This window comes from Channa argus, chromosome 15 (genome assembly GCF_033026475.1).
Source record: "Channa argus isolate prfri chromosome 15, Channa argus male v1.0, whole genome shotgun sequence".
NCBI lineage: Eukaryota > Metazoa > Chordata > Actinopteri > Anabantiformes > Channidae > Channa > Channa argus.
The window spans coordinates 19,922,699-19,939,989 of NC_090211.1; the positions used below are offsets into that span (position 1 = coordinate 19,922,699).

Sequence of the window (17,291 nt, forward strand, 5' to 3'; positions counted from 1 at the left end):
CGGGTAAATCCAAAAACTCAATCCTCTCCCATGATGCACCGCGTCACTTAATTCCCATCATCCTCTGCGGCAAATCCTCCTGCTCCGGTCAAGATGGCGGACAGACCAGGTAATACAGAACGCTTTCTGCTGAAATAATGACATATTGTGTCTGTGTTGTGCTTCGTTGTTGGTTTATGCTGATCATTTTGGAGGATTTGTGTAGTTTCCCGTACGACTAACCGATAGCAAGTCACCTAAACGTGTTTACCTGTCTGAAGGCCGCAGTCAGTCTGCCGAGTCAAGGACTTTCCGTGTCATTGGCCGATTTTCGGTTAAAATTAATCTGTGAGACATGTTCGCACATTTAATATCGAATTCAGTTATACTAAATCTTCAAGCCCTTGTTGTCCTGTTGTAGTGTGATATTAAGATTGCGCAACAGATTTTATGCTAGTTATGACTCTCGGCTGCAAATACAGCGCTAATCGTTAGTTACAAACTGATATTTCCTTTCTCAGATTTCACTCCTAATTTCACAAATTACCTCAAACTGTAATATGAGAGACAATATTTCTTTTTGCTCTACAGTGATTGTGTAACAGCTGACAGTAACTTATTATTTAATACATCTGTTTAATGGTGACCAAACAGGAAAACTCTGTTTTAATTGAGAATTAAATCAGTCAGTCACCAGCTGATAAATGTCAGATGTGATCTTATAGTTTAACGTTGGCTCCAGGAAAAAAGAATTAAATTAGTTGCTGTGTTTGAAAGTCAATTTGTGCCACTTCAGCCTTACTTGCTCTATTACTTATTACTTATTATTATTTTTGACTGTTGAGTACGTATAAGCAACATTTAGAGTTGTATGTGAGGATTATTTTCATTCTTTAGATAGAGAAACATCCAAGTTGTCAAATAATGCTCATTACTACTTATGTCATACTGTTTGTTTGACCATAGTCTTAATGCCCATGAATATTTAGTTTATAATAATAAAACTTTGATTAAATAGGTGTCTGTAAAACTAAACACATTTTAGAATTTTCAGATATAGATTGGATCAATTGTTAATCAATGATTTCCTTGAAAAAAATATGAAAAATTACAGGTGTGTTGGAAGTAAAATAAACGTGTAAGCTATAATATTTAATAAAATGTAAAATCTGTTTAACTTTGATCAGGTTTCAAATCGGATACCTTAGTGTCCACCTTTATATTCCTTGTTGTGCCTGGGCATCTATCTAACGTAGGAAAATTCTAATAACATGTCTACTAACATAAGAGAAATTGCAAATTACCAATTAGATACTATAACCAGCAATGGTTGCTTTAAAAGTTTGATCAGAAATTTGGCTGATTTAAATTTCTCTCAACAGAGCAGATGTTTTAAGATGTTATATTCCTTTTGTACAAATCTTGTTTTATTATTATCTTGTTTTTTTTTTCATCGTATGTGAAGTGGTATTAGTGCTTATTTGTTTAAATGACAACAGAAATCTGCCTGAATCATAGCAAAGGACTGCAACATGTTTTTATAAATGTATAATTTAGCGGTTTGCTGTATCCTTTTGTGACTAGTTCCCGTGGCTGACAAGCGACTTATGGATGTGAAACTGGGCGAGCTGGGCACCTGGCTCGGAGCTCGTGACTTCACTCCCAACGGCATCCTCTCGGCCATCCGAAGGGGTGAGGACACCTGGTGTCTTAATGTCTGAGAAGAACAAGAACTCCCATTATAACAATTAGAATCCCTTATTTCATCTGTGTTTTCACACCGTTTTCTCTTCCAGGCCACGACAGATACCACAACAAGTACATTAATGTCAAAAAGGGAGGCATCGGTGGTATAGCCATGCTGCTGGCTGGCTACGTGGTCATCAGCTACATGTGGGAGTACGACCACATCAGTAAGGCCTGCATACTTCATTTACCATTCAAAATGTTTTAGCTCTGGTCACAATGGGCTGAATTCAAATCTCCACCCTCTTGAGTTTTGTTGGCTGGGGTACGATTTGCTATTAGACGCAACTTTAACGACCTCAACTTTTCTGTGCAGACATGACTCATTTCAAAGTATATTTGTGAGATTTTAACTGTATGAGGCTCTATTTGGACCTTGTAAATTTACCTCCCAGTGTGGATATTTGGATTCAGCAGTTTAGTTTTTTTTTAACTCGTGTGTATTAAAGTAGCTACAATCCATTTTTACTTTTAACATCCTCTACTTGTCTTTCAGAACACGATCGCTGGAGGAAGTACCACTGAGCCTCTTCAGCAGCCTTCAAACCTTAAGGGGCTGATCTCCTGGTTCCTCCTGCTCTTTCTACCCTCAGCTCTGTTGTGTTAATATGCGACTGTTGTGACCAATAAACAATTTAAACATGTATCTTTTGGGTGTGGATTTAGCTGCATGTCAATTTCAGCTTTGGTGATGCCTAAAGTTCCCCATTATCAGGTTCCATATGTGATCAGGATGGACAGATTATGGCAATGCAGAGTCCACTGATGCACTAGATCTTAAATAATATTTTAGCATCCAGGTGCCCATATGTACACTGAAACAGGTTATGGTTGTGTAACTTTCTCCAGTTAATACAGTTCTTTAAGAGATTTCTTTACATTTGTCCCATTTCAAGGGACTTAGGAAAATGATTTTATGAACAGGGTGAATAATTACAGAAGTTTCAGTGTCCTAACAGGCCCTGACTTTTTCAAAGTTGTGAAACTATCCAATAACTACACTAAAAGTGTGACATTGTTTTCAAGGTGGCTTTCTGGACATTAAAATTCAGCTACTGCCATATGCAGCACACTAACATCTATTCTAAATGAAGCATATTTGATTAAAAGCTTTATAGTTTGTTTCTTTGACATTCATTACATGACACTAAAAGCCTTTAAGAATCCACTCGGTGTTGCTGTTCGTTGTTTAAAGTAAAAACCCACATAAGCCCTTCTCCATCTCTGTGGATGCACTTTATGAACAGTGGCTATGCTACTGTTGTAGTAAGAACATTTATTTTATTTTTACATAGTCCAGAATGTGAAAGTGTGATCAGACTGGATACGCCGTCAATAAAACAAAGACATTTCATTTCTCATTCATCTCCAACTATATTTTAAACCTTTATCCATACCACAGGCAGAAACTCTTAGAATGTATGAAAGACCTGGTTGTTTTGAAATCCTTGAAATAGGCCATAGGTTTGTAGGTCTAAAGTTTTTTTTTTTTTTAAAAAAACACAAATGTGTAGTAGAACAGTGTAAAATCTGTCTGGTGCTATGTTGCACAGAACATTTCAGAAGATTTGGGGTCTCATTAATTACAGTATAAAGAGTTTTAATTAGGCGTTTCTCACATTCCACACTCAGATTTACTAGAATTGGCAGAACTGAAGCAACGGTCTGGAGTCACAGATAATGTAAACCTTACTAGCCACAGGCTGCAGTCTGGATGCTTTGTGTGACCTCTATTTAAATGCCTACTTCTTCAGTACCAACAGTGCAAAGAACTTTGTAGACAAACCCACAAACTGGGTTGTTCGACGACATTGAAGCTGACCACAGTGTCCTCTGCGTTTCTTTGTCATGTGTCCACAGTTTGAAAAAAGGCAACAGTCTTAAAGTTCAACACCAGCCTGTGGAGCACTGGGGCTTCTTCTCTTTGCCTGCTCATGTCAGTGAAGCGAGCTGCAGCACTGTGGTGATGTGTGAGCCTCCAGGCTGGAGGTTACTGTCCGCTGAGGAAGGCAAGATGGCCTTTGGTGCATTTGTTGGCATAGTGGCCTTTCTCACCACACTGAAGACAGAAACAAGACAAAAATAAAGATAATGGTTGGATAATGGGTGATAATGGAAAGTATCCACTTGATTACAATTACTAAGAAGAAATAATTCAACACAAAACAAAGATTGGATTTTTTGCCAATCGCTTCAATGGAAGTTGAACGAGAGGAACGATTACAGCTACAATTTGACAGTTTAAAGATACCTGACTGCTGTTCAAAAGACACACCTACACAAAAACATACCTAAACAACTGCACCAACCACTTGGTGCTGGGCGCTTGGTGGCTGGGCAGGGCCACACCTGGTGGTGTGGGATTCAAACCCGCAGCACTCGGCATCCCAACACAATACTCTACCACTGAGACCCCAGGCCGTGTGGTGTATGTATTTATTAACTCTTGCTTTAAGGTACACGATGCCAGCAGACGTTTAGAGAACTCACCTTGTAGCAGGTGACCTGGTCCAGAGGTCTAGGCCCTCTGTTGGCAATTAGGTTATTTTGCTGAACAGCATTTGTTCCCATGTTGTTCTGAGGCCGCTGACCTGGACTGGTGTTGGTCAACTGGATTAGAGAGAGTGATGAGCGGCCGATTGTAGGCACAGGCTGCAGGAAGAAACAATAGGAGAAACTGATCAGCAGAAGTTCAATGCATTTTCATATAGTCTTAAAAAAAACATCAGAGCCCTGTTCTCATGTTGAAATCAACAAATCCAACCCCAAATAAATAGTTGTCAAGTGGAAACTGTACTTCCTGAACGAATGCACTGAATCTGCAGAGTCAAAGTGGCTTATTATGCATATAGAGATGTTTGCAATAGGTTTTTGTATTTGTGTCACTTACCTTTGTCTGGTTCTGTGCTTGCTGTGGTAGCGGAGGCTGTTCAGAAGCTCCCATAGGCAACTCAAAACGTGGGCTGCAGAAACACATATCACAGTTAAATCTACAGAACTTTACAGTGAACTGGACACCACGTGGTGGAAAGGTTATACAAATTTGACTTATACAAGTAAGAAGAAAAAACAGATATAGACCACAAAGTGTGTAGGAATCCAACTTACTGCATAAATTTACAGGATTTTCCTTCTGGACAGAAGCCCACCAGGTAATTCACACAGATCACTCTTCTTGTGTGTCTGTGTCTGCAGTCAGGGCCTGTGACAGAAACGTGGAGAAAGAAAATTGAAGAAAAAGATTTTAAATTACAGAAGTTGAATAAGAGATAAAGTTTTTCAATAAAATATAAAACGTGTTTTGTTAGACCGACCGTGTTTGCAGAAGCCTCTGTCATACCAGGGACAGTCTTTGATCTTAGACTCTGGATCAATGTGTAGGAACGGACACTCCTTGTTGCTACACTCACCTGTGTGGGTCGACAAAGAAATGACAGCCTACTTTTATTTCAGGCAGTCATCTGACAAAGACAGCAGCATGTAGGGGGAAATACATTTCATACAACCGTCTGTGTAAGTGTGAGAAAGTCAACGAACCAAACTTCGAGTAGAAGTAGCATTCAGGCATCTTGGTCATGTCGTATTCGTGGAGGAACTCGCATTGGTCTCCTTTCTTACAAAGTCCTCTCAGCCAGTGTTTACAAACCACTGTCTTTTCCCCACTGATGTGACGGAACGGACACATCCCACCTGAGCGTAGGAACAAAAACATAAAAAAAAAAAAAAAAAAACAGGTGGAATATTCCTTTAAATAAATCTCTATTATTTCGCAATGTTAATCAAATTTACATGGAACAGGTGACGGACACAACATCATCTTATGTTTTTACCTTTCTGACAAGCTGCTCTCATGAAGAACTCACAAACAGCAGACCCCGATTCTGCAGGGAAACATATGACTAAAGTTTTAATAAAGACAAGAAACTGAGGGTAGACAAAGATGACAGGGACAGAGTCACAGCAGTTCAAACGCAATCATCTGCTGGGTTAACAGTTTTATGGTTCACTCTAGTTATTTTTAAGATAGTTTATCAAACTAACAGAAGAAAATAGTTAACTTATACTGTTCTGTTCTTGATGTGTATTCACAACTTTTTGTCCCAGTTGTATGTATCATGAATAGACTAAGATATAATGCGGGTTGTTGTTATTGGTAGCTGCTGTCATATTAATCTTTTTCTGTAATTTATTACAAACCGCACTGTAATTATGCCTTGGTGTATCCAACTAATAACTGAGTGTTCAGCAACTAGCCCCGAACATCCAACCTGAGCATTGTTGATTCACATGCAGACATACGTCCTCAAACACCGTATTTGTCGAAACAACTGAAAAAAATGTTCCGTTAAATCACACGTTGCTCTCGCCTGTTGGGGTTTGTTTTCGAGCTCGTCGTTGCCAATTGTACGTTAGCCGTTAGGCAACACATGGCTTCAGTAATCGTCATGTAGCGGGGGGTTTTCATTCTAACATGCTGTGTATGTTTTCCCTGTACTAGAGAACAGATGCTGTTGATGACAATGCACTGACTGGTTCAAATACAGTGCGTCTGCATGTCCGACCCCAGACGTGCCTCCGCTCGCCACTGGCACTTGCAGGACGGTCTCGGAAAGCTAGCACTAGCAACCAAGCACTTACTGTCCATGCCAGGAAAAGGCAAAGGCTGCGCTCCCAGCTGCTGCTCCACAGCCAGCTCCAGATCGAATTTGATGTGATCCACGTTAGCCAGAATATCCTGCATGTCTGCGTTAGTTTCCCGTCCTCTCGTCAAAGAAATGCCAGTGGGCTTGAACTTTAGTTAGTTAGCTAGCTAACGTAGCTAGCAGCGTCTGCATCTGCCAGCTAAAGCGGCTAACGAGGCTAAGCCAGACTAGCCGACACGGTGTCGACAATCAGCTCCCTAATGTCAAAACCGTAGAAAATTACAGTTTTCTTTGCAACTTTATGTAAGTTTTTTGTGAAATGACATGAACACTGGCTGCTCTCTGATATTGTTTTCCTGGAACGGCCCCTTATTCTTTACGGTGGATGTAAAGCGCGCACAGCGACCTCTCAACTGACGGGGCAAGGCACAGCTAAACGATTCCCGATTGCTTCGATAGACTCAGCAGCGCACGTCAGGAAAGTAAATCAAGAACAAAACAAATAGACTAAATACATAAAATTGTATTTAGAAGTCACTATATATCAGAAAACAAAATTAAGATTCCTTATATTCTATTTAAATTAACTTTACATGTATTAAAGTATCTTTAGCTTTCTAAAGCAGAAGAAAATGAATGAAGCTTGATGATGGAACGTTTTACACACAATCTTACGAGTGCTTATAATTGAATAATCGAGGATGAAAGGAAAGGTGTTCAAGATGGTGGTGAGACCAGCGATGTTCGGCTTAGAGACAGTGGCACTGAAGAAAAGACAGGAGGCAGAGCTGGAGGTAGCAGAGCTTAAGATGTTGAGGTTCTCTTTGGGAGTGACGAGGATGGACAGGATCAGGAATGAGGACATCAGAGGGACAACTCATGTTAGATGTTGTGGAGATAAAGTCAGATAGGCCAGATTGAGGTGGTTTGGACATGTTCAGAGGAGAAACTGTGAATATATCGGTAGAAGGATGCTGAGGTTGGAGCTGCCAGGCAGGAGGTCTAGAGGAAGAGCAAAGAGGAGATTTATGGATGTAGTGGGAGAGGACATGAAGTTAGTTGGTGAGAGAGAAGAGGATCCAGAGGACAGAGTTAGATGGAGGCACATGATTTGCTGTGGCGACCCCTGAAAGGGAACAGACCAAAGGAAAAGAAGAAGCAGCAGCTTATAATTTAACAATCATCTTAAATTTATCCTTCCCCTAATTAATTCAGGATTCTAATTTAAACATAACCTTCACACCAATTGTCTTGTTTACCATGTACCGTGAAGTTTTCAGGAAATTGTTTTATGTATGTTGAGAAAGCAAGTTTCTTGACTAAGGAAACTTACTAATAACTGTATTTCCATGTATTACTTTTACTGGTTAACAATTTGAATATACAGCTTGTTACTTTTCCCAGAGGATTTTCTCTATGCAAAATACAATTAATGTGTATTGTAGGTTCTTTCCACACCAAGTGTCTAGATAAATGAGATTATTATTTCATTTTCCTCAAAAACTTGCAGTTTTCTACAAAATGTTCATAGTTTCACCGGTTTGTACCCCCTTCATCATTTACTGCATTAAATATTATTGGCAAGTAGTATGAGGGGTGTGGATTACTTACAATATTTCAATTTGACAGTTTTGGATTGAATAACCACATTAAGCTGACACCGCTGAATTTTTCTTTGCAAGATCATGCAAAGAAACTAGTTTGAAACGATATTATTCACTAAATATTATTACATATACATTATGTTATTGTGTATGAAATGAGCAGTCACTCTTTTTGCTTCAGTTTGAAATACTGTAAGAAAAGCATTGCTACCCAAAGGTACAAGATCGAAGCTGACACGGCACGTTGACATCCAAGACCGAAGTGGGAAAAATCAAAGACACTAACATTACTGAATTACTAAAAGATCCCTTCAGGGGTCGCCACAGCAGAACCTGCTCCGCCTGTTGACTTGGCATGAGTTTTCACACTCCTACCATTTTTTTATCCAGGCTTGGGACCGACGCCAAGGTGTGGTGGGATATGAAGCCACAGCCTACTTCATCCAAATCCAATGTTCTACCACTAATCCACCAGGCCCCGCTAACATTATTGAATTCATTGAAATCAAATGTTTCCCACACAAATCTCTCCATTAAGACAAACCTCTTCCAAACTATAGGTGTTACAGTAGATACTGTCATGGTTAGAGCAGTGGCAGATTTCACATGTATGCATTCAAATAGATACCAAACAACAACACACAGCAGAACTGGTATAATAATGTTTAATCAGCAGTCCAGCAGACTTCAGGTTTTCCGCTGTTGCCCTCTATAGCTCAGGTAGGCCCGGCATGGGAAACTGACCCGCAAAAGCCTCCACCTCAGCCCTGATCTCTGCTACCCGCTGCTGGAACTTTTCTTCCTTGGACAGAGCCTGGATAAACTCCTTCAGAGTGGCCTTGGGATCCAGGCTTCTCTGGATTTCCAAGGTCAGCTCGATACCTGCAAGGGAAGGGAAACAGTGCTCAGCTCTCAGATTAGAAATTCTGTTTTATTTCTGTATTTGTTCACATCATTACAGATTAGCAGGTGGCTCAAAATACTATGATGCCCATAAGGCCTATAAGGCTGCGTTCACACAACATTCACTCTGCATGAGAACAGCCCTTCACATACATTTGAATGGGAGAAGGATTGTGCTGAGGCAACAAACGTCCTCCACAACAACACAGCTGAAAAAGATTAACGGCTTTCGGAACAATGGAACGTGTTCCAAGTGTTGAATTGGCATGAGTTTTTAAGCCGGATGCACTTCCTGCTGGCCTCGGGACCAGCATCAAGGCCACCTTGGTGGCTGAGTCACACCTGGTGTGGTGGGATTCAAACCTGCAGCCTTCTGCAACCGAACCCAATGCTCTACCACTGACACAGGGTACAGTGGTAAAATACTGTGTGGGCAAATGCCCTTCTTCTGCAGTTTACCTGGTGATCGTGATAACTCACAGTTTTGAGTTTTCCACTCACTGTGCTGTGATTTGGCCTCTAATGATCTTTACACTCTAACAAATGTAGCAACGTTTGAAGCAACCAGTAGTGAATTAACACATTTACATTTAGCAGACACTTTTATCCACATCGACTTACAAATGAGGTACAAGGCAGCAAAAATCTAAGTCAAGGAGAAAACCTCCAATCAAAGTCCTATCAGGTGTTTACATTTCACAAGATGCAGAAAGGAAGTTTTTTTTATTAATAGAATGACTGTTTTTGTATTCTCAGTTCAAACTTTTTCATTTTTTCAATTACCTCTGTGAATGAACTCAGCCACCTTCCTGAAGTCATCCTGCACCAAGCCTCTAGAGGTCAGAGCCGGAGAGCCGAACCTCAGACCACTAGGGCGCAACGCACTTTTATCCCCTACACAAACAGAACAATTAAAAAAGAGAAATGACAACAATTACTGACGGCTACCTCCGAAATTTGATTAAATGAGACAAAGAGTAAACTCATTGACCAATACACACAATACCTGGGCAGGTGTTCTTATTACAAGCAATTGCACAGGCTTCCAGAACCTTCTCGGCTCGTCCTCCATCCGTTCCTTTGCTGCGCAGGTCCAGCAGGATCAGGTGGTTGTCCGAGCCGCCTACAGAGGATGAGGAAGAACATGTTTTCAACTTTTGATGTAATTTTTACTCTACTGCTGTGGGAGCTGAACATTCCCCTCCGATGATCAGTGTTATCTGATCCAATCAGAAGACTCCATATTCAAAAAGGTATAATCTGCTTTCACAAACCACTTTAGAAAGTTTCAGTAGGGATGTTTACGGTGGCATTATCTTTATTCCGTCACAGGTGAAGGAAAACAAACTTGCACATAAACCATCACATGGTGTTGATGATGTGGCTGATTATTGTGAATTTGCATTAAAACTGTGTGTAGAGAGACACTGCATCATGTCCCTTGCCTGTCACAATCTTGTATCCGTGGTCAATCAGGCTGCTTGAGAGAGCTTTGCAGTTAGCAAGAACCTGCATCTGGTAGGCCTTAAACTCCGGCGTCATGGCTTGTTTGAGAGCTACAGCAACACCTACCAGACAAGAGGAAACAGAACTTGAATGAGATGTTCACTTGCGTAATTAAACAGCTGTCGAGATGAAACCAAGCTAGAAAACCTCGGTGGACCTGCAATAGCATGGTTGTGTGGTCCTCCCTGCAGCCCAGGAAACACAGCCTGATTAATCAAAGACTCCAGGTTGTAAAGAGTCCCTTTCCCCTTGGCATCCACACTGCGAACACCTGGAGGAGGAAAACAGGATTAAATAAAGGAACGGTGGTAAAATTATAGAGTACCAATAGATCAGTCTTTTCTGAGTTTAATTATATGTACAGGGTCTATTGGTTTCCCTGATATTGGTCTTTGGACTGAAGTGCTCACATCTCTTCACTGTATCACTTATGACCTATAGACTAACTTCACTTCATCAGTATAAAATCATCCTTCTGAAATACTTTGAAACTATTCAAAAGTATGAACCCAGTTATATTTTTGTTTCGGTTTCTTTTTGGTGCCAAACAAACGAGTCTGTCGTGCCTTTCTACCTTTCCTGTAGAAGATGATTCCGGCACGGCAACCGCGCAGTGTCTTGTGTGTCGTCGTGGAAACAATATCACAATGCTCAAACGGTGAGGGAACGACTCCAGCAGCCACCAGCCCACTGATGTGAGCCATGTCACCCATCAGATATGCACCGTTCTCATTAGCAATCTGCTTCATGCGGCCATAGTCAAGGTTGCGAGAATAGCAGCTTGTTCCTAAAAAAGAAAACAAAGACGTGAGTATTTACATTTACTCATCTGTCTTTTGTCCAAATAGACTTGTATCCTATGGATTGTAATTGCAAAGTGAGATACAAAGCAAGCAAAAAAATGATGCAGTCAGGGTGAAGACAATTAAACCTAAGTGCCATAAGATGAAATGTTTAAGTTTTGTGAGATGCAAGTGCCAGATTGGAATATGAGTTTTTCTCCTCCAAGATTATCAGATATACACCTTCTCATCATTTCCAAGAGAATTCAGTGATGGAATTTAATGATGTGCATCATATTTCCAATCTAAAAAGGTTTGGTTTCTTCAATTAAAGCCACTCAAAACTCTGTTTAGAGTAAGAAAGTCAATGAATCATAGCCGCTGTCAGAATACACTCTGTGTGTGTGTGTGTGTGTGCTGAAGGACCTGCAATGATGAGTTTGGGGTGGAACAGTCGAGCATTTTCTTGCAGTCTGTCATAGTCTATGTAGCCAGTTTCTGGATTCACCTAGAAACAATAGAAGCATTATTAAAAATTACACCAAATCAGCTGCATGTGATATACATAATCATATTAAAAAGCAGCCTGGTAGCTTAATGAGTAGAGCATGAGGCTGGGATGCAGAAGTCTGCTAAATCCAAATCCCAGCCCATGCACCCTGAACAACATACTCCTGCCACCTGTTGTTGCCCACTGCTCCCCCCATGGGGGATGGGTTAAATGCAGAGATTGAATTTCACTGTGACATATAAATGTGCTCACTGATGACACTGAAGATCTTTTTAAATTATTAAATGTTTAGAGAATTAGGAATAATCCAGTTAGACAACAACCGGCAATCACTTTCATCTTCAGCTTAAAAAAAATAAAAAATAAAAAAATAAATGTGTTTCTCCTCAATTTCCCTAAAAAAAACAAAAAACGTTAATGTCACATTAATGTTCCAGAGTTACTGGATATAAATAGACTCTGCTGCCATATTAGTGTAATAATTGTCGTCAAAGCTCCACATAAGCTAAAGGCAGGTTTACCATGTTTAGTTTTGATTCTTGGACAACAATAATCCAGAACCTGCTAACACATGTTGAGAAGATCAGTTGTTTATTCAGGACCATGACCATTTGAAGATTCATGGCAAAGCAGGAGTATTGTCAAGTTAATTCTCTGAGAGGCGGGTAACCACTGAAACACGCCTCTAAATGAGAACCTTTCTGATAAAACGTGTGTGATTGTTTTGTACCTTATAGGGCATGGACTCAAAGAAGATGGAGGTCGCCGAGATTTTCTTCTTCTCAGTCATGAAGCCGTGTGTGAGGTGACCTCCATCGGGTAGGTCCAGCCCCATGATTCTGCCGTGGGGCTCCACAACAGCGGTGTAGACAGCAAAGTTAGCAGGAGAACCTTCGAGAGAAGTGTCAACAGTATATGAGAGAGGAAGAAGCTGCAGAACATTGTATTAAAAAAACACTTTAATTTTGTGTATTATTCTACTGAAGGTGGTCTTATTACAATATCGATATCTTACTGCCTCTTTTCGTTAAACACACTTGACTCAGAATGGTATCAGATTGTGAGCTATCAGAGCACAAACACAGGCTTCATTTTGGGCTAAAATGCTTTTCAAAGTTCAACCGAGGACCAGATATTGCAATGATACCAGCTTCAAAAATCCTGAACCATTTGTTTATAAATCACTATTTAATACCCGAGTATGGCTGCACATTGACGCCCCATTTCTCTGGGTCCAGACCATAAACCTCCAGCGCCCTCTTCTGACACAGTCTCTCCAGCTCGTCAATATGCTCCGTACCACCATAGTACCTGAATGCACAGATCACACTGATTATCACAGCTGTGCTTCATGAAGACGTCCAACAGGAGGCCTTCTGTCATCCCTCCCAGTCACCGGTGCAGTTAGAGGAACTATGCCGTCATTCATGGGTCAGGTGTTGAATACAAAATCCAGTTCCAGCAGATACTCATCATGCATGTTTAAAGTTATGTCCTTGTATGTTAAACATTCACTTTTGTTTCAATGTCCCAACTATGGCCACACATTTCTGGGTAAAACATAACACACAACAATTAGAATATTTGTAACAAACACGAGTGTTTGTTACAAATTCGCAGCACACTGTATTAAAGCTGCAGTAACTGGTAACTGATTTTGAGTCTCATGTTTAAATTTGTTTAATTTCTGTATTGTAGATTGAAATTAGCAGAAAAAAAAGGGAACGTACTAATGAAGGGATTTAGGAAAACAAGAGTATCTTTTGTCTGACAAGCTTAATTCTTGTACCTCTGACCAGGATAACCCTCAGAGTATTTGTTGTTCATACAGGAACCCAGAGCCTCGAGAACAGCTCTGCTGGCAAAGTTCTCTGACGCTATCAGCTCGAGACCGTACGTCTGCCTGTGCTTCTCTTTTTTAATGATAGAAAACACCTGTAACACAAACGTACAAATTATCCTCCAGAAAAAGAATGTGTCAGAAGGTCTTGATGATGCTAAACAAGCATCAACATTTAACTGAAAAAAAAAACAAAAAACTATTACTGGTGTCTAGTATACAGACGACGATCAAACATGTATTGTGCGATAAAAACTCTACTGAGAACAAACCTCAGAGTCGTTGATGGCCAAAGGCTCCAACATCATCTTATTGTGCGAGTCCCATGTTTCTTTGCTCACACTTTGGCCATTTGTCAAAGACATGGTTGTTGATTCTCTGGTTACACAAAGCACAGAACTAAACACAAAGACAATCATTAAACTCTTTCTTCATAGACTAGATAACAATCTGCAAGTGGGCCAAACCTTTTTATTATGAAAAAACGGAGAGACACGCAAACCGGCTTCTGCCATATATGAAGCTATTATCCCAGATACTTTATTGATGTTCAATCAATTTTCGATGGAAAAATGGGGAGTGTGTTTAAATGGTTAATCAAATACTTTTGATAAACCCCTTGAAATCAGGCTGAAAGTCTTTAATGGCATCTTGACTTAAATCCATTGTGGTAGGGAACGTGCTAAATTGCAAAAACTGTTTAAATAGTTCTGGAACTGACTACATGATAGTTTTGCAGAGTGGAATGGAAAAGCACAAAATTTTACTTGAGTACAGCACCTCAGTAAATGTGCCAGGTTAATTTCAAACCCTGCAACAAAATACTAAATTAAGGGTCTGAATGCTTTTACTTATTATTTTAGCTTTTGTCATTGTAGGTTATTGAGAGTATATCCTAATGTCAGCTGTATCAATTTTTAGTTTAATCTACAACACAATAAAGTGAGCAAATGGCGAAGGGGGTCTGAACACTTTCTGAGGCTACTGTAAATGGCTCAACACCCCAGGCAGCATGGAGAACTTGGACTCATGCAACATATCTGTGCTGTCAGCAGCAGTGGTGCAACTGTTCAGCTGTGGCGTGTTATGGCCTCACCAGTTAAACTTTGAACCATTAAACACACACACACACACACAGATAAATAAATGCCCTCAAGAAGCACGCAGGATATTTGGCAACTCATACAGCCTCCATTATGCCATGAATTTTATGTTTGCTAAACCTTTATCTGAGGCTGTTCATCTCGTCTAACTGCCTAGTTAAATTCATTGGACGACACTAACATTTAATATTCAGACATTAGAGCTAATCCTCAAAAACATTTGATGATCATCAATACTCACCCACTTTGTTGTGCATTACCGAAAAAAACTTCACTGATGCTGCACAGATTTTGACCAAACAAGCCAGATTTGAAGTGTATGGTAGGTAAAAACCTGGCAGAGGTTACACTTGCCAGCGGAAATTGGGGACAGTCTCTAAAGTGTGTGTAGCATAGTTTTAATCAAGATTGTGTAATGTGAGGTTGCAGCTTTCTCCCCCCTAATAATTTTTCAATTTTTTTTCAAATTATTATTCGCAAAAATTATTTTTGTTATCATTCAGGCCTTCTCACCCGACCTGCACAACCTCCAGCTTGCTCATGCAATTAGGGCCAATATGTCCTTTTCCTGAACCTCCTTGTCACTGGCATTGTACAATTATTAGTGCTGTCCATGATAACACTTTGTCCTGTTGTGATGTTGACAATATAGCTGAACAGTGACGTGGCATCTCACGTACCAGAAGGCTGAGCTGACCTGCCGAACAAGTCAGGGGAACAATATATGGGTGAGTGGGAATTTCCTGTCATTTGGCATTCAGCACCAAATCAGATGCAAATCAAACATCTGGGACTTATAACTTATGTCTGACCACATACTAACAAAGCTACGTGGATACGTGTTTTGCAAGAGTTCAAACATCCCAAACATCTTAGGCCACCAACAATAAGCAAACTTCTTGAATGCAGAGAAGCTTTGTCAGTGTATTTCCCATAATTTTGTAAATGTTAGTATTCGTTTGTTTGTATACATAACTCATTCCCTTACGGAGCCCAAATATGACATTATTAAAGAGGCTGAGCTGTACTTCTCAGTTTAATCTTAAAACTAGGGAAAGGGTGGACGGAAAAAACCTAATTTGATAAGCAGAGGCACGATGCATGTACTTTAGAGACTGTCCCGAACTCGTCTTTTTCTGCACGGTTTTCAAAGTGCTAAGCTTCATATCGGGGGGGGGTCGGATAAGCTTTATTATCTAATGCCCAACAAATCAGTTTAGCACTAATGATCGCGCTTTAATGTTAACAAGCCGATGATGTCTGAATGTGAAGCTGTCACGGCCACATGCATCTGTCAGCAGCAGCTACTGCAGATCAGCCGAGCACATGGCTGTTATTACTGTTATTGTCTGCGGGAGACTCGCCCAGAAAGTCAGCAACGACAGAGAAACCAGAATCCAAACAAAACGCGATCACCGTCACAATGAGGCGAGCTACACAACAAACAGCACTAACTCCGCGGTAATTAGTTACCAGCAACACGAAACAACAAAACCTCAACACGACACCAAGTTAATCGACAAATATACACGAATATATCGATATTAAACGAGTTTGAAGGAACAGTCGCAGTTATTGTCAGAAAGTTCTCGGGCAACACACGCAACACTTTCAGCTCTGTGCAAATTTGTTTGTTCCCACTAAATACTCACTAACTCACCAGAGCAGAGACTCCCGCCGCTGTCAGGGTGAACAACTTTATTAAAGAATTAAAAAAAAATCCTGTTCTCAGTCCGCGAAAGTTTCCACCAATCATCTCACCCTTTCTTCTTCTCCGAGACCCAGACGATCACGTGCTTTAGCGCCGCCCTCTGCTCGGGCTATTTATCACATGCAGCGCAGTTATTGTAAACATTGTTTCACATAAATCTAAAAAAAAATAATTTTTCTAATTTATTTAATTCACTGTACTGGTAACTACACATAACCTTGTTTCACTCTTTCCAACTCCACTCAAAAGTTTCTGACGGCTAATGACTTCGGCCGGAAGTTGTAGCCCAAAGATCCTAATTTCGCCGAAAACAGACCTTATTAATAATGTGGTTAGAGTTCTGCAAATTTTTAAAAAAGTTCTACCCACTAGGATCGAGTGATTATAGTTACAGAAAGCCAATTGTGACGGCGATGAGCGCAAGAATAATTCTAAAACTAACTTCCAGAAAAAGGTAACAACTGCCGGTTAAGGTTAGAAGTCAACCCACTTGTCTGCACTCTTTGATCGACGGGGTCCATAATATAAAAATATATTTTTAAAAAGTTGCATTATTTATGATCTTTAAAAATAAGTTCAGCGATTTGCTGGGTTTGCTATTTTTAGTAAATCCCCTAAAATTCTACTCACTGCAACATTATGATTTAAGCTAGTCTGCCTTATCTGCTTTTTCTTACAAAATGTGACAAAATTGATTTTTTAAAAATTAAACACAAGAGAACTCCAAAGGGTAAAAGTCCATAACAGAGGTTGAGTGGCAGAATTTCAGAAATGCCGAGGTCATGTCACAAAATCTTTTTAGCTCCACTCCACAAAACATTTTTTTATGAGCTACCAAAACAAAATACTGGCTTTATTTTAATTGTATAATTACATTTGATATGTTTTATCCCACTAATGACTTTTCCCAACTGCTAAATTCAACTTTAAATTCTTCAATTTCAATAAATAAATGTGTGGAAT

General features: G+C 40.0%; 3 protein-coding genes across 5 annotated transcripts; 1 reads left to right on the forward strand and 2 right to left on the reverse strand.

The window, feature by feature from the left end:
- atp5mf (ATP synthase membrane subunit f) lies at positions 1-2,369 on the forward strand. The gene is made up of 4 exons (XM_067476965.1): positions 1-109; positions 1,564-1,671; positions 1,776-1,892; positions 2,222-2,369. Exons 1-4 carry the CDS (start codon positions 94-96, stop codon positions 2,248-2,250), a joined length of 270 nt encoding a protein of 89 aa, XP_067333066.1. The 5' UTR covers positions 1-93; the 3' UTR covers positions 2,251-2,369.
- Positions 2,370-3,016: 647 nt separating this feature from the next.
- cpsf4 (cleavage and polyadenylation specific factor 4) lies at positions 3,017-6,804 on the reverse strand. Its single transcript, XM_067476963.1, has 8 exons — positions 6,364-6,804; positions 5,556-5,606; positions 5,263-5,415; positions 5,040-5,135; positions 4,834-4,927; positions 4,616-4,688; positions 4,216-4,377; positions 3,017-3,784 (listed from the first exon to the last, which is right to left on the reverse strand). Exons 1-8 carry the CDS (start codon positions 6,464-6,466, stop codon positions 3,716-3,718), a joined length of 801 nt encoding a protein of 266 aa, XP_067333064.1. The 5' UTR covers positions 6,467-6,804; the 3' UTR covers positions 3,017-3,715.
- A 1,817-nt stretch (positions 6,805-8,621) lies between these two features.
- shmt1 (serine hydroxymethyltransferase 1 (soluble)) lies at positions 8,622-16,401 on the reverse strand. 3 transcript variants are annotated; one of them, XM_067476960.1, is made up of 13 exons: positions 16,278-16,388; positions 15,298-15,314; positions 13,787-13,913; positions 13,464-13,609; positions 12,870-12,985; positions 12,405-12,565; positions 11,590-11,671; positions 10,956-11,168; positions 10,539-10,652; positions 10,321-10,443; positions 9,882-9,998; positions 9,659-9,769; positions 8,622-8,854 (listed from the first exon to the last, which is right to left on the reverse strand). In XM_067476960.1, the coding sequence occupies exons 1-13, from the start codon at positions 16,371-16,373 to the stop codon at positions 8,682-8,684; spliced, it is 1,596 nt and encodes a 531-aa protein (XP_067333061.1). In that variant the 5' UTR covers positions 16,374-16,388; the 3' UTR covers positions 8,622-8,681. The 3 variants fall into 3 exon arrangements, with proteins under 3 accessions (XP_067333061.1, XP_067333062.1, XP_067333063.1); XM_067476961.1 differs by lacking the exon at positions 15,298-15,314 and having other exon boundaries at positions 16,278-16,401; XM_067476962.1 differs by lacking the exon at positions 15,298-15,314 and having other exon boundaries at positions 13,787-13,892; positions 16,278-16,400.
- Between the last annotated feature and the right edge of the window lie 890 nt (positions 16,402-17,291).